Consider the following 14,770-nt stretch of genomic DNA (forward strand, 5'->3'; position numbering starts at 1 on the left):
AATTTGGTTCCACAAACAACATGACAATGCTCTTGCATGTATTTGTCAGTGATTAAAACAGAAAATGTTGTATGAACTTGTGTGAACATTGTGAAATGGCTATGTTACAGGACAGAAGCCTGGTTGGTGTAGGTGTTCTGTTGATGGATTTTCATGACATGTTGCGCTGGTTTATCTTATTACGCAACTGTGTTGTAATGCCTGCTTGATCAGCAAATGAACTTAGTTAATCAAACTAAAGAAAAAGAAAATTCATTCCTCAGACCTTGGAGCCTGATCCCGTTTATGTCAAAAGTCAATAATTTAGAATGAGCTCTTTTTTTAGTGATTCCAGGGAGAAGCTTTTTAAAGACTTTTTAAATCTCGTCCTCAAGCTCTAAAACTCCACATTAGGGAACCCACACAGACACAGTCTGTACTGTCAGTGTAGCTGCTGTAACTGACTCATCCTGCTCCCTGCTCAAGAGAACATCAGGGAATGACCTGTTGTCTGGGTTTAAAGGTTACAGCCAAATGAAACAGATCTACCATGACTGCTATAGACAGTATCACCTTAAGGGCTCTGGCTCTGCTGTACTATGGACATAGTGGCGAATATTGTCTATCAGCAGATTCAAAGCATTTACTTCAAATTTGCAAAAAAGTCAGCATCTTTTCAGTTAGAGTCTGTTCTATTCTGTTGCAATGGTAAAACACGACTGTAACTGATCTATTCCAGTACTACTTAACAACAGCAATGTACCACACTGGATTAATAACATCAAAAATGAGGAAAACACAACCTCTCATAACACATGTATCTAGCATTTTATTGTAAACACTACATAACTTTCTTAATGTGAGGCTGAACGTTCTTACTAAATCACATCTTAGTCTGAGCAGGACATGGTAATATTAAAGTCAGTGAGACACAGTCAGCAGGTAACAGATGCTTTTCAATAAATAAGTGCTTCTGCTTTGTTCTTACTTCTGAATTTTGTAGTGATTAGCAATTCATACTGTTTTTTCATTTCTCTCTCATTTCTTGGACGTTCACACTTACAGCAAATATCTAGTGGATTGTAGCCAACATTCTTCTGCTTTGAATTAGCTGGAATATTAAATCAGTGAGAGATGGCTGTTTCCTATCCTCTCTCTGTCTTACTCCATTTCCCCTACTCTCTCCTTTTGTCTTTGTCTCACAAAGTAAAAGCTATATACACCATATTAGTGCCATGAAGCACAATGGAGGAGACAAGAGGACAGAAAGAGGGATGAAAGGTGTGAGGGAGCCATTCATGAGGTTTGTCTGTGATGCCCATGGGAGGTTGCAGAGTAGATCCCACCCTAAAGCTCTGTGTCATTGCTATGAAATATCGAGCATCACCACTTCTAAATGAACTTCTTCCTTTCACACACTCTCTTGCTCTTTCGTCATCATGGCAGTGATACATCCGAGGGTATGATACGCTTAATTTAATCAGCTGTGAAATGAAAATTTGTGCAGCTCGTCCACATTCACGGTGACACTTTGTAATTGAGGAAATCCAGCTGCCCACACAAACAACCACACAGACAGAGCAAGAGAAGATAATTTCCGGAGCTTAGAAAATTCATTTGTCTGAATGAAATGAATTTTTGTCACTTTGTGAGACAGATAAGCCTAATTTATGTGAAATTTTGTTCAGTTATTTGCTGAAGACTTTGTTTTCATCAGCTTTCTCACATTAAATCCATACTGAATCTCTGTCTGTTTTAAATATTTAGCTTTGAAAGAAATATATTCAGTCTTTCCTTTGGGCAGGGCTCAGACTGAAAAACAAAAAAAGAAAAAAGAAAAAGAAATCAGCTAAACTTTGTTTGGATTATGAATGGCTCTTAGGATTTTCGTTGAGCTTCCAGTACTTTTATCTGTGTCATTATTTTGAAATATATGAGCACAATCAATATCTCAGTCGGCTGCCCTAAAGGGAACAGGTGAAGGATTCGAAATGAGCTGGAGTCCAAGTAAGCAATGCGGGAAAATAATGAGAAACTAGTGGAGGGAAAAAAAATAAATAAATGCTAGACGTGTGAGGAGCTGGAGAAACGCGAGAGAGCTTTTCGAGCGGTGGAGGGGTTGTGAAAACAAAAGGGTATGAAAGGAAAAAGCGCTGTTTCACATACTGTGAACCCCCTCCCCCAGCTCCTCTCAGCACTGTTGCAGATGCACTGTTCTTCTGCACACCTTGATTTCACACCCTTAAGGCTACCTGTGATGCATACAAATGATCTCTGACCCTTATGAATTATTTAACCAAGATGAAAAAGCTTGAATGAAAAACATTGTGTTTTAACATATGTTGTTGTTTTTTCTCCTTTTCTGGCTTTGGCTTACATTTTCAATAATACATGCTGTAGCCTACTCACTGTAGGTGCATGTGTTGGACTAGAGGTTTCAAGCAGTGCCATTGATTCTACATTTTGATGTGGTCTTACTTGCACCTTATTGTTTCAGCGTAATGAGAGGTCATGAATGGGAGCATTATGTCCTAAAGAGAGTACCTGCTGGTCAAGGCCTTTGCTAGTTTTTATACTGTTTTACCTTTTGTTTTTGCTGCCATATGCCCTTTTCTCCATTTTCTCCTGCGTTTCTACTATTTGTTCTGCAGTGTCTCTCTCCCTCTCCTTTTACAAAGACTACATCTCTGCACACACAGATAAAATGTAATGCCTAATGTATGAAACCTTCCTTAAACACAAGAAAATTCAATGTTTTTAGCAGTTTTCATGTCAGCTCCAACACTGATAAGAGAACAATAAAAAAAATATCATACTGTCGTAAACAGCTGTTGTGAATTAGTCACATTGCTGTCATCCTGGAGGCACAACAACCGATGATGGTTGCACTCTATGTAGGTCACTCTCTTAAGTAGTTCATTATTGCGCTTTATTTGCTTTTATTCTGTAATAAAGAATCCCATTTCAGTAATTTGTGTATTGCCTTATCTGTCCAGAATGTGGTTGACGTGAACATGCAAACACTTGTTTTTGGGTAATGTGTAATTCCTAATTCTCACAAACAAGGCAAATAACAGTTTATTGATCGACATGGTTTATGAGAACATTTGACCAGAGGCTGAACTGGAGTCCTGTTGAAAAGTGAGAATAAGCAGATGATCAAATTACTTCCACTCCGTTAGGGTTACAGAGATGAAGCCCTTGCTCTCAGCCCTGAAAACCTTTGGCACCATTAACAGCAGAAATGGTTAATGCTGAACACAACTTCACATTCATTATGATTCATATGCCTGTACATTATTTTCTTTTACATTTTGCCCTTGAGGAGCACTCGAAAACAGAAATGCATGGCAACCTTGTTGGAGGCAATTTTCCGGCATGAATCTTTAATGGCAACATTCTTCAGGAGGATGGGACATGTTGCAGCTGATGAAGTGGGCTCACTAAAGGACAATTCTAAAGCCTGCAAATGAAGTCCACAAAGTGCCAATGTTGTGTTGTAGATCAAGCAACCAAACGGTTGATATATAAAAGACACTACATAAAACAAACTTAAATTAACATATATTCTAAAATTGGTCTATAATACCTTATTTTACCATGATACTGCTGTTTGTACACACACATGTATATGTAAATGTGCATATAAGTAATGGTGGATATACTGATATCATCAGTGAAAGTGTTCACAGTCCATGTAACCATTAAAAATGGCTCTGAAATACACAATACTATGTATGAAAATCTTTTTTGAGTCCTGAATTTATGCATGTATTCGACAGAAAGTGAGAAGCCCCTTTGGCTCACTGATTGGATGGGCAGTGAACTGAGCGGGCAGAGAGATGATCCCCCAAAGTGGCTCTGGAATGTACATTCGTATGCTGCCTACTATAGTAAAATATGCACACTGTCACTCATTTAAATTCCACTGAATGTACACGAGGCTGAAAAAAACTGCTCTGCATTAAGTATCCCCTCAACCTCTTCTTCAATAATCACTCATACTCTCCCTCAAATGCTTGACTCTCCTTCCCTCCTGTTTTAGATTTTCAGCATGGATAGTGGTCTCTTCTCCCTCTGAGTTGATAGTAGCAACGTGAATTGTGTAACACATGACAGACACAGCAGCCAAGGGCGCAAAGGAAAACACACCTTAAATCGAAGAAACCCGCAGAATAAACACATTCTTACAAGGGAAACATTGGAATGCTTTTCGCAGTTGACATCACAAACCATTACTCTCACACATGTACCATCACCCTTATGGGCAAGGCTACTTCTCACACACAAAATGCACAACAACACGCACAGGGATGAGTCAGACATATGGGTCAGGTGACCCCTCCCCTCACAGCTGAGTCACCGGTGACGTAGTCGACAGGAGCTGCTTCATATCAGACATGTGACTGGGCAGCGGCCCCTCCTTCTCCACATCTAAGTGAATTTCTCTCTTGATGTATCTATTTTATGATGACAGGCGGCCATATGGTGAAAGTCTTGGCAGGAATACAGATGCTCTACTGGAATAGTGTTTTTCTCTCCTATCCTCAACCTTCCTTTGGTTCTGTCTCTTTCTGTCTTTCTTACCTCAGTTTATTACTACCTGTTTTCTTCCAAGCTAATCTATCTTTGTGCACTCTACAGGCAGATGATGCATGTGCTCTCATGATGCTATCTGAAGAGGAAGTACAAGAGTAGGCAAACAGACTATTATAACAGTCTATCTAAGTCTCTATTTGGGTCACCTGTCAGTTCTGTTTGAGCGGTGATCAGAAAGAAGTAGATGTGGAATGATTAGGAAATCTGTCTTTCATCTTTGGTGGCAGAGTTTCTCTTTCAACCTCCTCCTGAGAGCCACCTTCGTGTTATCCTGTATGTATGTCACTCCTCCCTCTCCTCCCCAGCTTGCTTTCTGTAGGCCTCATTGAGCAGCTGTATCTCCTCATGATATCCCGAGCTCTCCTGCGTCTGTCGTCGGCTGTTCTGGCGGTGAGCCTCCACCGTGTCGGGTATGGTGATATTGATGGTCTCCGTCTCGGGGTTGCCGCTGCTGGGAATGAGCAGGGAGTAGGAGGCTGTCTCGCCCAGGTCGCAGGAGACGAAACGGTTCTCCCTTCGCGAGTAGCGCAGCGATGGCGAGCGGGCGTGGGTGGAGGACTGACTGATGTTGGAGATGATGGAGACGCTGTCCATGGCCTCCTCGTTGTCGCAGATCTCCAGCACCTCGAGGTGGATCTTGACGTTGGTGTCCCCAACCACCGCTCCTATCCCCATCCCTATCTCCATGCCCATCTCTACACTGCTGACATTCACGTCTCTGGCCTGACCTCCTGATGCTGAGTCGTCTGCATTGGGCTCGTGGCCAACTGACTTGGAGCGATACACTTCCACCTTTAAATTAAAGACAGAGATTCTTTATTGAATAAAACCATTTTCATCCCAGGAATAATTCAAGTTTGATCATGCTCTGTCTTGGATTACAGTGTATAAGGCACTGTCAACATCTCGTTTTACTTTAAGACAGCAATAGTTAAAAATTTGGTTGCCTTAATTGAAAGAACTGAACCCTGTGTTGCTCAAAAATGTAGAAAAGGGGTGAGGGCTTTTACCTTTTTGGCATTATTTGGGGATATTTTGAGTCCATCACTGCTGACCTCATAGGTGGAGAGAGAGAGGGTTTTCCCTGTGGGTGCTTGCAGAGACACAGTGCCCTGAAAGGCGCACAAAGGGATTGACAAACCACCTGATGATCGCTGCACAGGAAAAAACAAAGAAAAGAGAAAAATTTTGTTCACTTAAGATTCATCTACCTCAATATTTTTATTTGCTTATGATATAATCATGTCTTATTACTTGTGAATACTTGTGAATACCATTATACAAATCACCAGATTCCTTCATTGCTGCTAATCATGCTATTGGCAAGCAGTACAAAGCGTCTGATGCTTTCTGTCTGCTACAAGGTCCTTTTGCATCTCATTCCCTTTGTTCCAAATTATTGAGCTTAGATTGTGTCCATGATGACAAGGGCAGAGAGATGAATGTGTTGACCAACCATTTCAATCCTAAGAATTAATGACGCTTACATGTAAGAGTCCTGTCAACAGAGCTCTGCAGGTAAAATGAGATAATAGGGCTCAGCAGATATAGAGGCTACCAGCAACCTTTTAGCCTCAAAGACGGATGCTTTATCTATGAGGCATTTAGCTGTTACAAGATTTTTTAAATTGACAAATTTAACCTAAATGATAGAATTTCAGTCTATAATCCATCAATCAAATTTCTTCTGGTTTCTTTTCAGTTTGCCATCTTTTTTCAATTACATGGCCCATTTATATCACACACATTTTTAATCAAATTTCACGTTTTCCAGTCATATTTTTATGTTGTTTTCACAGAGATTAATTCACCACACAACGTACATCAAAGTGAGCCTCCGACAACATGACATGTTTGAGAAAATGCACATTGCAGGCAAGGGAAAAAAGAGGCATCCTGCGGTGCAACAGTGGGGAAACTGAGGCAGGTCTCATTAAGCCCTCTAAATTATTTAGATTAGTTCGATGTAATGATCTGATTGTGACTATGACGCACAGTAGAAACAAAGAGGATGTCAATCTCTTGTCCTCCCTGACTCTCTCTGTTTTTCCTGTCATTGTCTTTGCATCATTGTGAACTGAGAGAGATGAGAGGTAGAGAGAGAGAGACTGTGATGTTGAGCTGGAAACACATTGTCAAGTAAATCAAATAACACGCAAAACCCATCAATGTGGGAAGGACACTAATGGATGTGTGTGTGTGTGTGTGTGTGTGTGTGTGTGCATATGTTGTGGGTATATTCACATAACTTGCTTGATTTTATTGTTGAAATTCTGTAAATGGTTTAAGCCTGATATAAGCCTGCACAACATGTTGCCTACGTAAACATTTGGTGCCTCTGCAGCATGGCTCCAGACAGACAGACAGAACAATCACAATAACATTTAATGACCATGAAATTTTATGCAGACATTCATTGTGCCCAGAGGATGAATCCTACTAATTGTACTTACTTTTGATCTGACACCATCATGAGCTTGACATTTTTGTTTTTTGTGCAATATCTCAACAACTACTACATGAATTCACAAAATTAGGAAAATAATATCCACAGGCTACAGAGGATGTATCCTAAAATTTTTATGATCATCTGACTTTTATTATTAAGCACCACCAGCAGTTTGATTCCCATTCCCATTTTCCCATTTTTCCCCCCTTTACTGCTAATTACCGAATGTTAGCATGCTACTAAACTTGACAAAGTTGGTAAGCAGTGTAAATTATAACTACAAAACACCAGCCTGTTGACATTGTAGCTGTGATCATGTTAACATGCTAAATTTAGCATTTAGCTCAAAGCACTGCTGTGGCTAAGAACATTTTCACAGAGCTGCCAGTGTGGCTGTAGACCCCTTTTTGTACCCATATTTAATAGATGAATTTAAATGTCAACATACAACTAGGGGTGGGCGTTAAAACTATAACGATAACTTTCCTCGATAGACAAACATAGGACATGGTCGATACAACATCAGCAGAACTCATTCCATCCGTGTTTTGATAGACAACACATAAAGCCAGTGCTAATGAGAATGGCGCTGGGCTGAAGCCATCCTGTGACTGGAATAGAGTTACAGCCATGTCAGGTTAGGTTGACGCACACAGCACAGAGCATAGGAGTAGCAGCTGGCAGCAGCAGCACACGGGCTAATGTTTGGGCTACTACAGCCGTGTACACCTACATCATGAGATAAAAGAGAAAGTGATAACAGGAAACTCAAGCAACAGTGTTTCCAAAGAAGACACCCCAACGGGTACAGCCCAAGGGCTCAAAAGATGAGAAGACTGTTGACAAGACGGGTGCGCTGCAAGTTGTGTCGAAAGTATGTTCCTACAAAGACAATCTTTTTTTTACCACCTGAAGCAGTGCAACCCTTTAGAGCATGCACAATGCAAAACATTACAGTCCCAGACCCAAGCAAGTACTGGTGGTCCCCCTAAAACAACCAGTGCACAATTACAACAGACACAGTAGGATCCACTGTCCTCAGCGCTGTGCCTTACAACAACAACAACAACAAAACAAACAAACAAAAAACCTTATATTAACCTTATGATATCTTTACATCTCACTTAGGAGTAAAAAGGAACCTTCAAACTTGACAGGAACAGTGTTTTGATTTATATCATGATTTACAGTGATATCGTCTGATTGTGATAAGATTTTTTTCCCATATTGCCCAGCTGTACATACAACACAGATTTCAAACAAGCAACAGTAGACTACTGTAAAATATTTAATATCGATGTCCAGAACCTGCAGTATATTGACTGCAGCTGTGTTATTTCCCTGTCCTTTCAAAATCAATATTTTTTCTTTCTCTGTCTTCTACCCTTATTGGTGAGAACAACATTAATTTACAGTTTTGGATGTGTTCTGAGAAGGGTAAACGGGTTTCAGTTCCCTGCATCTGAATTCACATTAGATCTCCATTTCCCCTTGGGGAGAGGACTTGTCAACGCGCCCCCGGCTCTATGCTTGCTAACATAGAGCATAAAGTCACGGGGAGGGTAAAGATGTCTTTAAGCTCTAATTCCACCTCTCCCTGTGGATGCTGAGGGCCAGAAGGGCTGACAGTAACGAAGAGAGACGCTGGGTAATGACATCTAGCCTGCTAACGAGGAACAAAACACAGCCAGGACACACTATAAATCACACACTATTTAAGCCCGGCTTTCATCTGTTGTTTGCCTTTGTGTGTATATAAGGTACAGTAATACTTGGATGTGTGTGTTTGTGAGCTGATTTTGATCTTTATGTCTTTAGTGACTGTGTTTGGAAAGGGAGTGTTGCAGGATCTGTGCAGCTTAATTTTGTTTTGTTTTCTTGTCTTTGCTGTTTGGCTTTGTGTACACATGTATGTGCTTGTGTTTTCATTTTTGTTTGTATATATGGTGTGTTAATGCATATGCATACTGTGGTTGCACTCATATCTACTGACGCCAATCACCAAATAAGGCCCAAGAGAACATAATATACAGAGTTTGCTACTAAGAAACTGAGAAGTAGGACAAGCACACACATACACAAGCCAGCAGTGAGAGTCACAGACTTATACATGATGCAAAGTGAGTGGCAAAGCCAAGCTGTAGATGCATGCTCCATGGATTTTCCACCCTCTGGTGATTTCCAAACCAAAACATTTCAGACTTATAAGTCAGAGAGCAGGAAAGACAGAGATAGAAGGCGTGCATGTGTGTGTGTGTGTGTGTGTGCCCATGTATGCATGCATGTTTCCACATCTGTTCATGTCCCAGTTAGTTTTGTGAGTTTGCAACAAGCTCATCGTGTTACGGTTCTGAAAGTCACAATTACTGTGTTGTCAGTTTCAAAGGTAACGCCTGTGGCTGCTCTGTGGCTGTTTCTCTGGACCAGAATGAAGCTGTTCTCTCATCTGTGGCTAGTATCTCCAATGCCAGTGTATTTTAATGATCAAGCCTTTACTGTTTTGTCCTTGTTTAACAGCACATTTGGATGAAACAAAACACAGGGAGAATTAAGCTTCTGATATTACAACATCACATGATGTCAAAACTAAGAAAGAAATGTATTAAAAATTGATTAGTGGCTAGGGGGTTCATGTGCCTGAAGCAAACTGTCTTGAGCTACAATGTTTACATTTAGTGCTCTCCGACTTTTTACTGAATAAAGCAACTACTGAGCAAATAATAAATGTATCAGCACAACTTAAGGTCTTGGCTCACAGACAAAACTGCAATATATATAGACATATATACAAATCTCATACTAAATTATAACCAAAAATTGATTCTGTTGAATTTCATTCACAATTCATTCAGTTTTCATTCTAAATTTATACCCAATTGCAAGCATACCTTCACAAACACAAGGGAGCTGACCTTCAGTGGATAAATCTCATTAATACTGATGCTGAAACTGTAAACACTGCTGCTAAAACTCCCCAAAAAACAAGACTAAATCAATGAATGGAGCTTTGGTGTCTTGAGAGCTGGTCTGAATATCTGTGGAGAAGCAATGAATGAATGTTCGGTTTTGAAAGACAGGCTGACATTTGTTACTAAAATGGTATGCTGCTGATAGTATCTTGATCAATTGCTCTATTAGTCAGAATCCATTGAGGCTTAGCACAGATAAAGATATGCAGAGAGACAGGAGGAGAGGAGAGGAGAGGAGAGGAGATAGGCTAAGGGAGAGAGGATTTTAACCATTTTATCTAAATCACATGCACAGCTTCCAGTCTGTCAGCTTGATTATAAAGAGGCATATTCACAGATGCAGGAAAAACAACCCCACAGAGACACAGACCAACAAACAGAAAGTCAGACGGGCATTTAAATAGACAAAACTGCACAAATACGCACGCTTTAAAGTCTGGCTATGTAAAGACTGCATCCTTGTCCACCAGCTGTGTTTCTGTGTATTTCTGTACAGGTGCACTGCTGTAAGAAAACATTTAATTTCCTTTTCAGCCAAATGTAAACACAGAGAAGGAGACTGAAAATCCAACCATTTAATGCACCTAATTACTCCTAAACGATCACCTGTGGAGTACATAACCATATGTTGCATGTTAACGCAGCAGATGTTTAACTAGTTTAGGAAAGTAATAGATTGTGAGTGGAGAAAAATCTATTAAATGGCAGCCATAAACCACACAATGACAGCTATAGACCTAATCTAATGGTTCAACATCACACTAATGAACTGACTACTCTGGACAGTGGGCTACCTGTCTGGGTGTTCTCTCTGATTTACTCCTGCACCACTCCCAGTCTGTCAGCTCGATTTTCCGACACTCCTCATGCGACAGCCTCCTCTCCGGCCCCTCGAACACCGACGATGTGTCTGCGAGATTGTGATCCTGCTCCCGGTGATGAGAAGGCAGCGAGGGGACACAACAGAAGTCATCATCATCTCCGTGCTTCTCGTGGGGAAGTGGAGGACAATCAGCCAGGGCCTCTCCTCCTCCAGCCACTGCTTCCAACAGGAGGTCTGCATGAGAGGAGCTGTCCACTGGGTGCGCGGTGCTGAAATCAAAATCGGGCCCCAGGCTGGAGAGCCCACCGCTTTCTAGTGCATCAAGGCGGGTATTAGGGAAGTCACAGTTAAAGAGGCTGTGATAGGCAGGCTTCTCATGGGGTGGACTGTTATGGGACATGGCGGCATGTGACAGCTTGTACACGCCATAGCCTTGCTGGAAGGAAAGATTGAACTCAAATCTTCTTTTCATCACTGTTAAGAAAAACAAAAGGAAATTGAGAATAATCTCATTACAGCCTGATGCCAAAAAAGACATCAACTACACCCCCTCCCCACCATTTGTGAATTTGTATTACGTCATAGTCTACCTGAGGGCTCCTGTGTTGGATCCCGTTTGCAGTTAATGAAGCAGCCGCACGGCATGTGGATCCAGCGCTCAGACAGCACAAATAACGGAGTGACCGCGGGGGCCAGCAGAGTGAGGAAGAAGCTCAGAGTCTCCAGGGACGAGCTGCGTGCATTCAGTGCGTGGCGCACCAGAACCAAAGTCTGTGAATGAAAAGGAAGGGGAAATTAATTCACTGAAGAGTCAGTGATTCAATATGCATGAGGAAATGGGGGGAGGGAGACACGCGAATGAAAAGAAATTACACAGATCCTTCACCCATACTGGGCTTTTTATGCTTTTCTTGTTCTTCTGTTTCATATTCAAATATGCCAGTGTCATTTGAGCCAAAATGTGATATAATAAGAGAGCTGCACTATTGAAACTAAATGTATACATTTGTATTGCTTGTGAGAAAATGAAAGTGCTCCTTTATAAATACAGTGCTTGGTGTCCCAGCAACAGGTGCAGCATCGAGCTGATATTGACATCTACAGCTTTCTATTATACCTGGAACTGCAGACACAGATACAAATAGTAGGTATCTGAAGAGAAATCATCTTAGGCAAGACATGTTTGATCAGACTTGTTTGTTTCTTTAAAAAAAATCAGTAAAATTCAGACATTTTCTGCATGAATCATCTCCAGTGATTTTTCTCATTCTCAGGGTCGCAAGTTTGGAACGCCAATCATGTTTGCCCATCGCTGTCTGCACAGCAAACAATGATGAATTTTATCACCTAAAATTCCTTTTTTTTGAGCAAGTACAAATGTTGTAACAGCAGCACTCACTGTGTAGCAATCATGCAAAGTATTTCACAATGCAACCTAATGAAAGCTGCCCTTTAGGCACTGACTAAAACCTGCCAACTGCTGTTTTCAAGGTCTTTAAGGGATGCTAATTTGATGGGACACTGGCTGTAATGAAATAATTGCATGTTTTGTTTTTTTTGTTGTTGTTGTTTTTTTTTAAAGAAAGTCAGTGTTTACCAAATTTATTTAGCCTGATGTCTAAATGGTCTGAAAACTTGTCAGATCATTATAAATGCAATATGTTCTGTTGCGTGAAGGACGTTCAGGTTTCTTAAACTATAGAAAAGAAATACTAGTCTCATTTATTTTTCATCACTGGAAAGCTTTTAAGAGAATAATACACCTCTAGTCTGACTTTAGATCGTATTTTCTGGTACTTTATGTTATGTTATAAACTCTTACAACTCATGGCCTATACACAAACAACAGCGGAAAATGGTGGTTTGATTCAGGGATGTATGACATTAACATGTTTCACAAACTTGTGCTACATTAGAGGCTCGTACATGAGTTTCTAGATGTCTGTAAAGACCACGTTGTCCTTCATGATTCTTTTGGGTGAAATGTACACAGATGGTTGACCCAAACTGCTCAGTTATGCTTACCCTCCACATGAAGAACTTACCAAAATAACGAGAAATCACCAAAATAACGAGTGAGTATAACAGGGGGTTTAGATTAAAAGTTAGGTTATTGTAAGACTCAGTGTTATTCTGGAAAAAGGTGAGGGTTTTGGTTTCATGCACAGCCCTGATGACTAGTTTCATGAATTTTCTCTAAACAGCTGTCAGTGCCAAAAAGGGCATTTCATTCCAACTGAATAACATTTAAAAATCTGGGAACAAGATGATTTGCATGGTAAATGAGTGCAAACATTACTCAACTGGCAGATGTCAAGTGCTTTCAGAAAAAAACCCATTTCAAGCCCACATAAATGGTTTGGCAGGAGTGTTTTGGAAATGGCAGGGTATTTTCCAAAAGTTATTACGCCGTTGGCTTCTGCTACTGTGGCATTTGCTTTTAACACGCTGCTTACCATCATTGGCATCCATAAAACAACTCGGACAACCGCCAGGATCATGGAGAAGCGCTTCTGTGCGAACACCACCGGCGTGTCTCCGACGGCTGGTGTCCTCTGCCCGCTGACAGACACCGGGGACAGGCCGCTGTCCTCTTTCTCCCTGAGCTCTGTTCCGCACGAGCTCGGGCTCAGCTCGTTGTAGGCACCGAAACTTTTGTTCAGGCTGTCCCGGGAAAAGGACTGAAGATCGCACAGGGGAGCGGAACCGCTCAGTCCCCTCGCCATCTCCAGGTAGCTGGGGTACAGCAAAGTCCTCTGGGGCTCTCTTGAGCACAGCAGCTGGTAGGTGAGGGGGATAAAGAAGAACAACAAGCCGCAGAGACACAGGGAATATAAAGAGAAAAGCAGCAGGGTGTAAAAACTGTCGCTCTCGGGGAAACACCCGAGAGAGGCCGGCGTAAAGCTGCCCCATCCGCACAGAGGTAACACACTGACGGCCAGGCTGACCGCCCAAACACCGGCGATGGCCCACATCACCCTTCTGGGTCGGCGGACGGACTGGAGCACTCCAAATCTCTTGGTGACATAAAAAGTATAAGCTGCTATGAGGCAAGCCTTCATATTGCTAGAAACACCCTGGAACACGTACAGAAGTCCGGATAAAGTGCACAGGCTGCCCGACCCTCCACCTCCGTCCGCCTCCCACTGAAGGAGCATGAACAGGGAGAGGGGGACCACGCTGAGCAGGTCGTCCACCGACATGGAAGCCACGATGAGACACAGTGAGGTTTTCCTCCTCATCCGCAGGAGGGACAGCAGCGAATACACACCTCCGACGAAGGTGGCGGCGGCGATGGTTACGCACAAGCCGAAAAGCAGCAGGCGAACCTGCCTCTCCACCTCCGAAGGGTCCGTCTTCTCGTAGGTGGCCGTGGAAAGGTAGCTCTGGTTTGGCGCCGGGGAGCTGAGGTGCGTCGTGGACATTTTTTCAAGTGAATGAACTTCTCTGTTTCTCTCTCCCTTTTTTTGGCACTTTTAATTGGTCAAATCTTGCCCTGCTAGGATGTAAAGTTCAGAGATGTGAGGATGGCACGGCGCGTCTAAAAAAAACCATTTCTAAAATAGGAGATTAAAAGAAAAAATCAGACAGAGGAGATGATGAGAGAGACACAGCGCAACATTCCTCTCCGATCCAAGTGGGAACGCACGCGTAACCAAAGCTTCCAGGTCCCTTGGATGTGGTGCCTCCCCGGGGTAACCGTGCTGGCAGTCACTTCTATTCACCGTTCAAACCCCGCAACTAGAGCGGTCCTCTCGTTTCCAGCTGCCGATTTACGCGCTGTCGTCATCACCGTCTCCCGTCTCGCGGCAGTCGTTTGGGGTTGGGCCAAACGCAGCCTAACTACTACACTGTCTGTGCAGAACCGGTGTATCAGGCTGCTTTTTCATTTGTGGCTTTGCTTGACCCTTTCCTTCTGGTTCCAAATACCAGCAGCACCTCCTCATTCTA

General features: G+C 42.1%; 1 protein-coding gene across 1 annotated transcript; it reads right to left on the bottom strand.

Moving 5' to 3' along the window:
• Window positions 1-2,842: 2,842 nt before the first annotated feature.
• LOC108900885 (probable G-protein coupled receptor 149) lies at window positions 2,843-14,696 on the bottom strand. Its single transcript, XM_018702150.2, has 5 exons — window positions 13,276-14,696; window positions 11,410-11,590; window positions 10,791-11,293; window positions 5,589-5,732; window positions 2,843-5,370 (listed from the first exon to the last, which is right to left on the bottom strand). The coding sequence occupies exons 1-5, from the start codon at window positions 14,242-14,244 to the stop codon at window positions 4,861-4,863; spliced, it is 2,307 nt and encodes a 768-aa protein (XP_018557666.1). The 5' UTR covers window positions 14,245-14,696; the 3' UTR covers window positions 2,843-4,860.
• Between the last annotated feature and the right edge of the window lie 74 nt (window positions 14,697-14,770).

This window comes from Lates calcarifer, linkage group LG21, assembly GCF_001640805.2.
Source record: "Lates calcarifer isolate ASB-BC8 linkage group LG21, TLL_Latcal_v3, whole genome shotgun sequence".
In the NCBI taxonomy this organism is placed as follows: domain Eukaryota; kingdom Metazoa; phylum Chordata; class Actinopteri; family Centropomidae; genus Lates; species Lates calcarifer.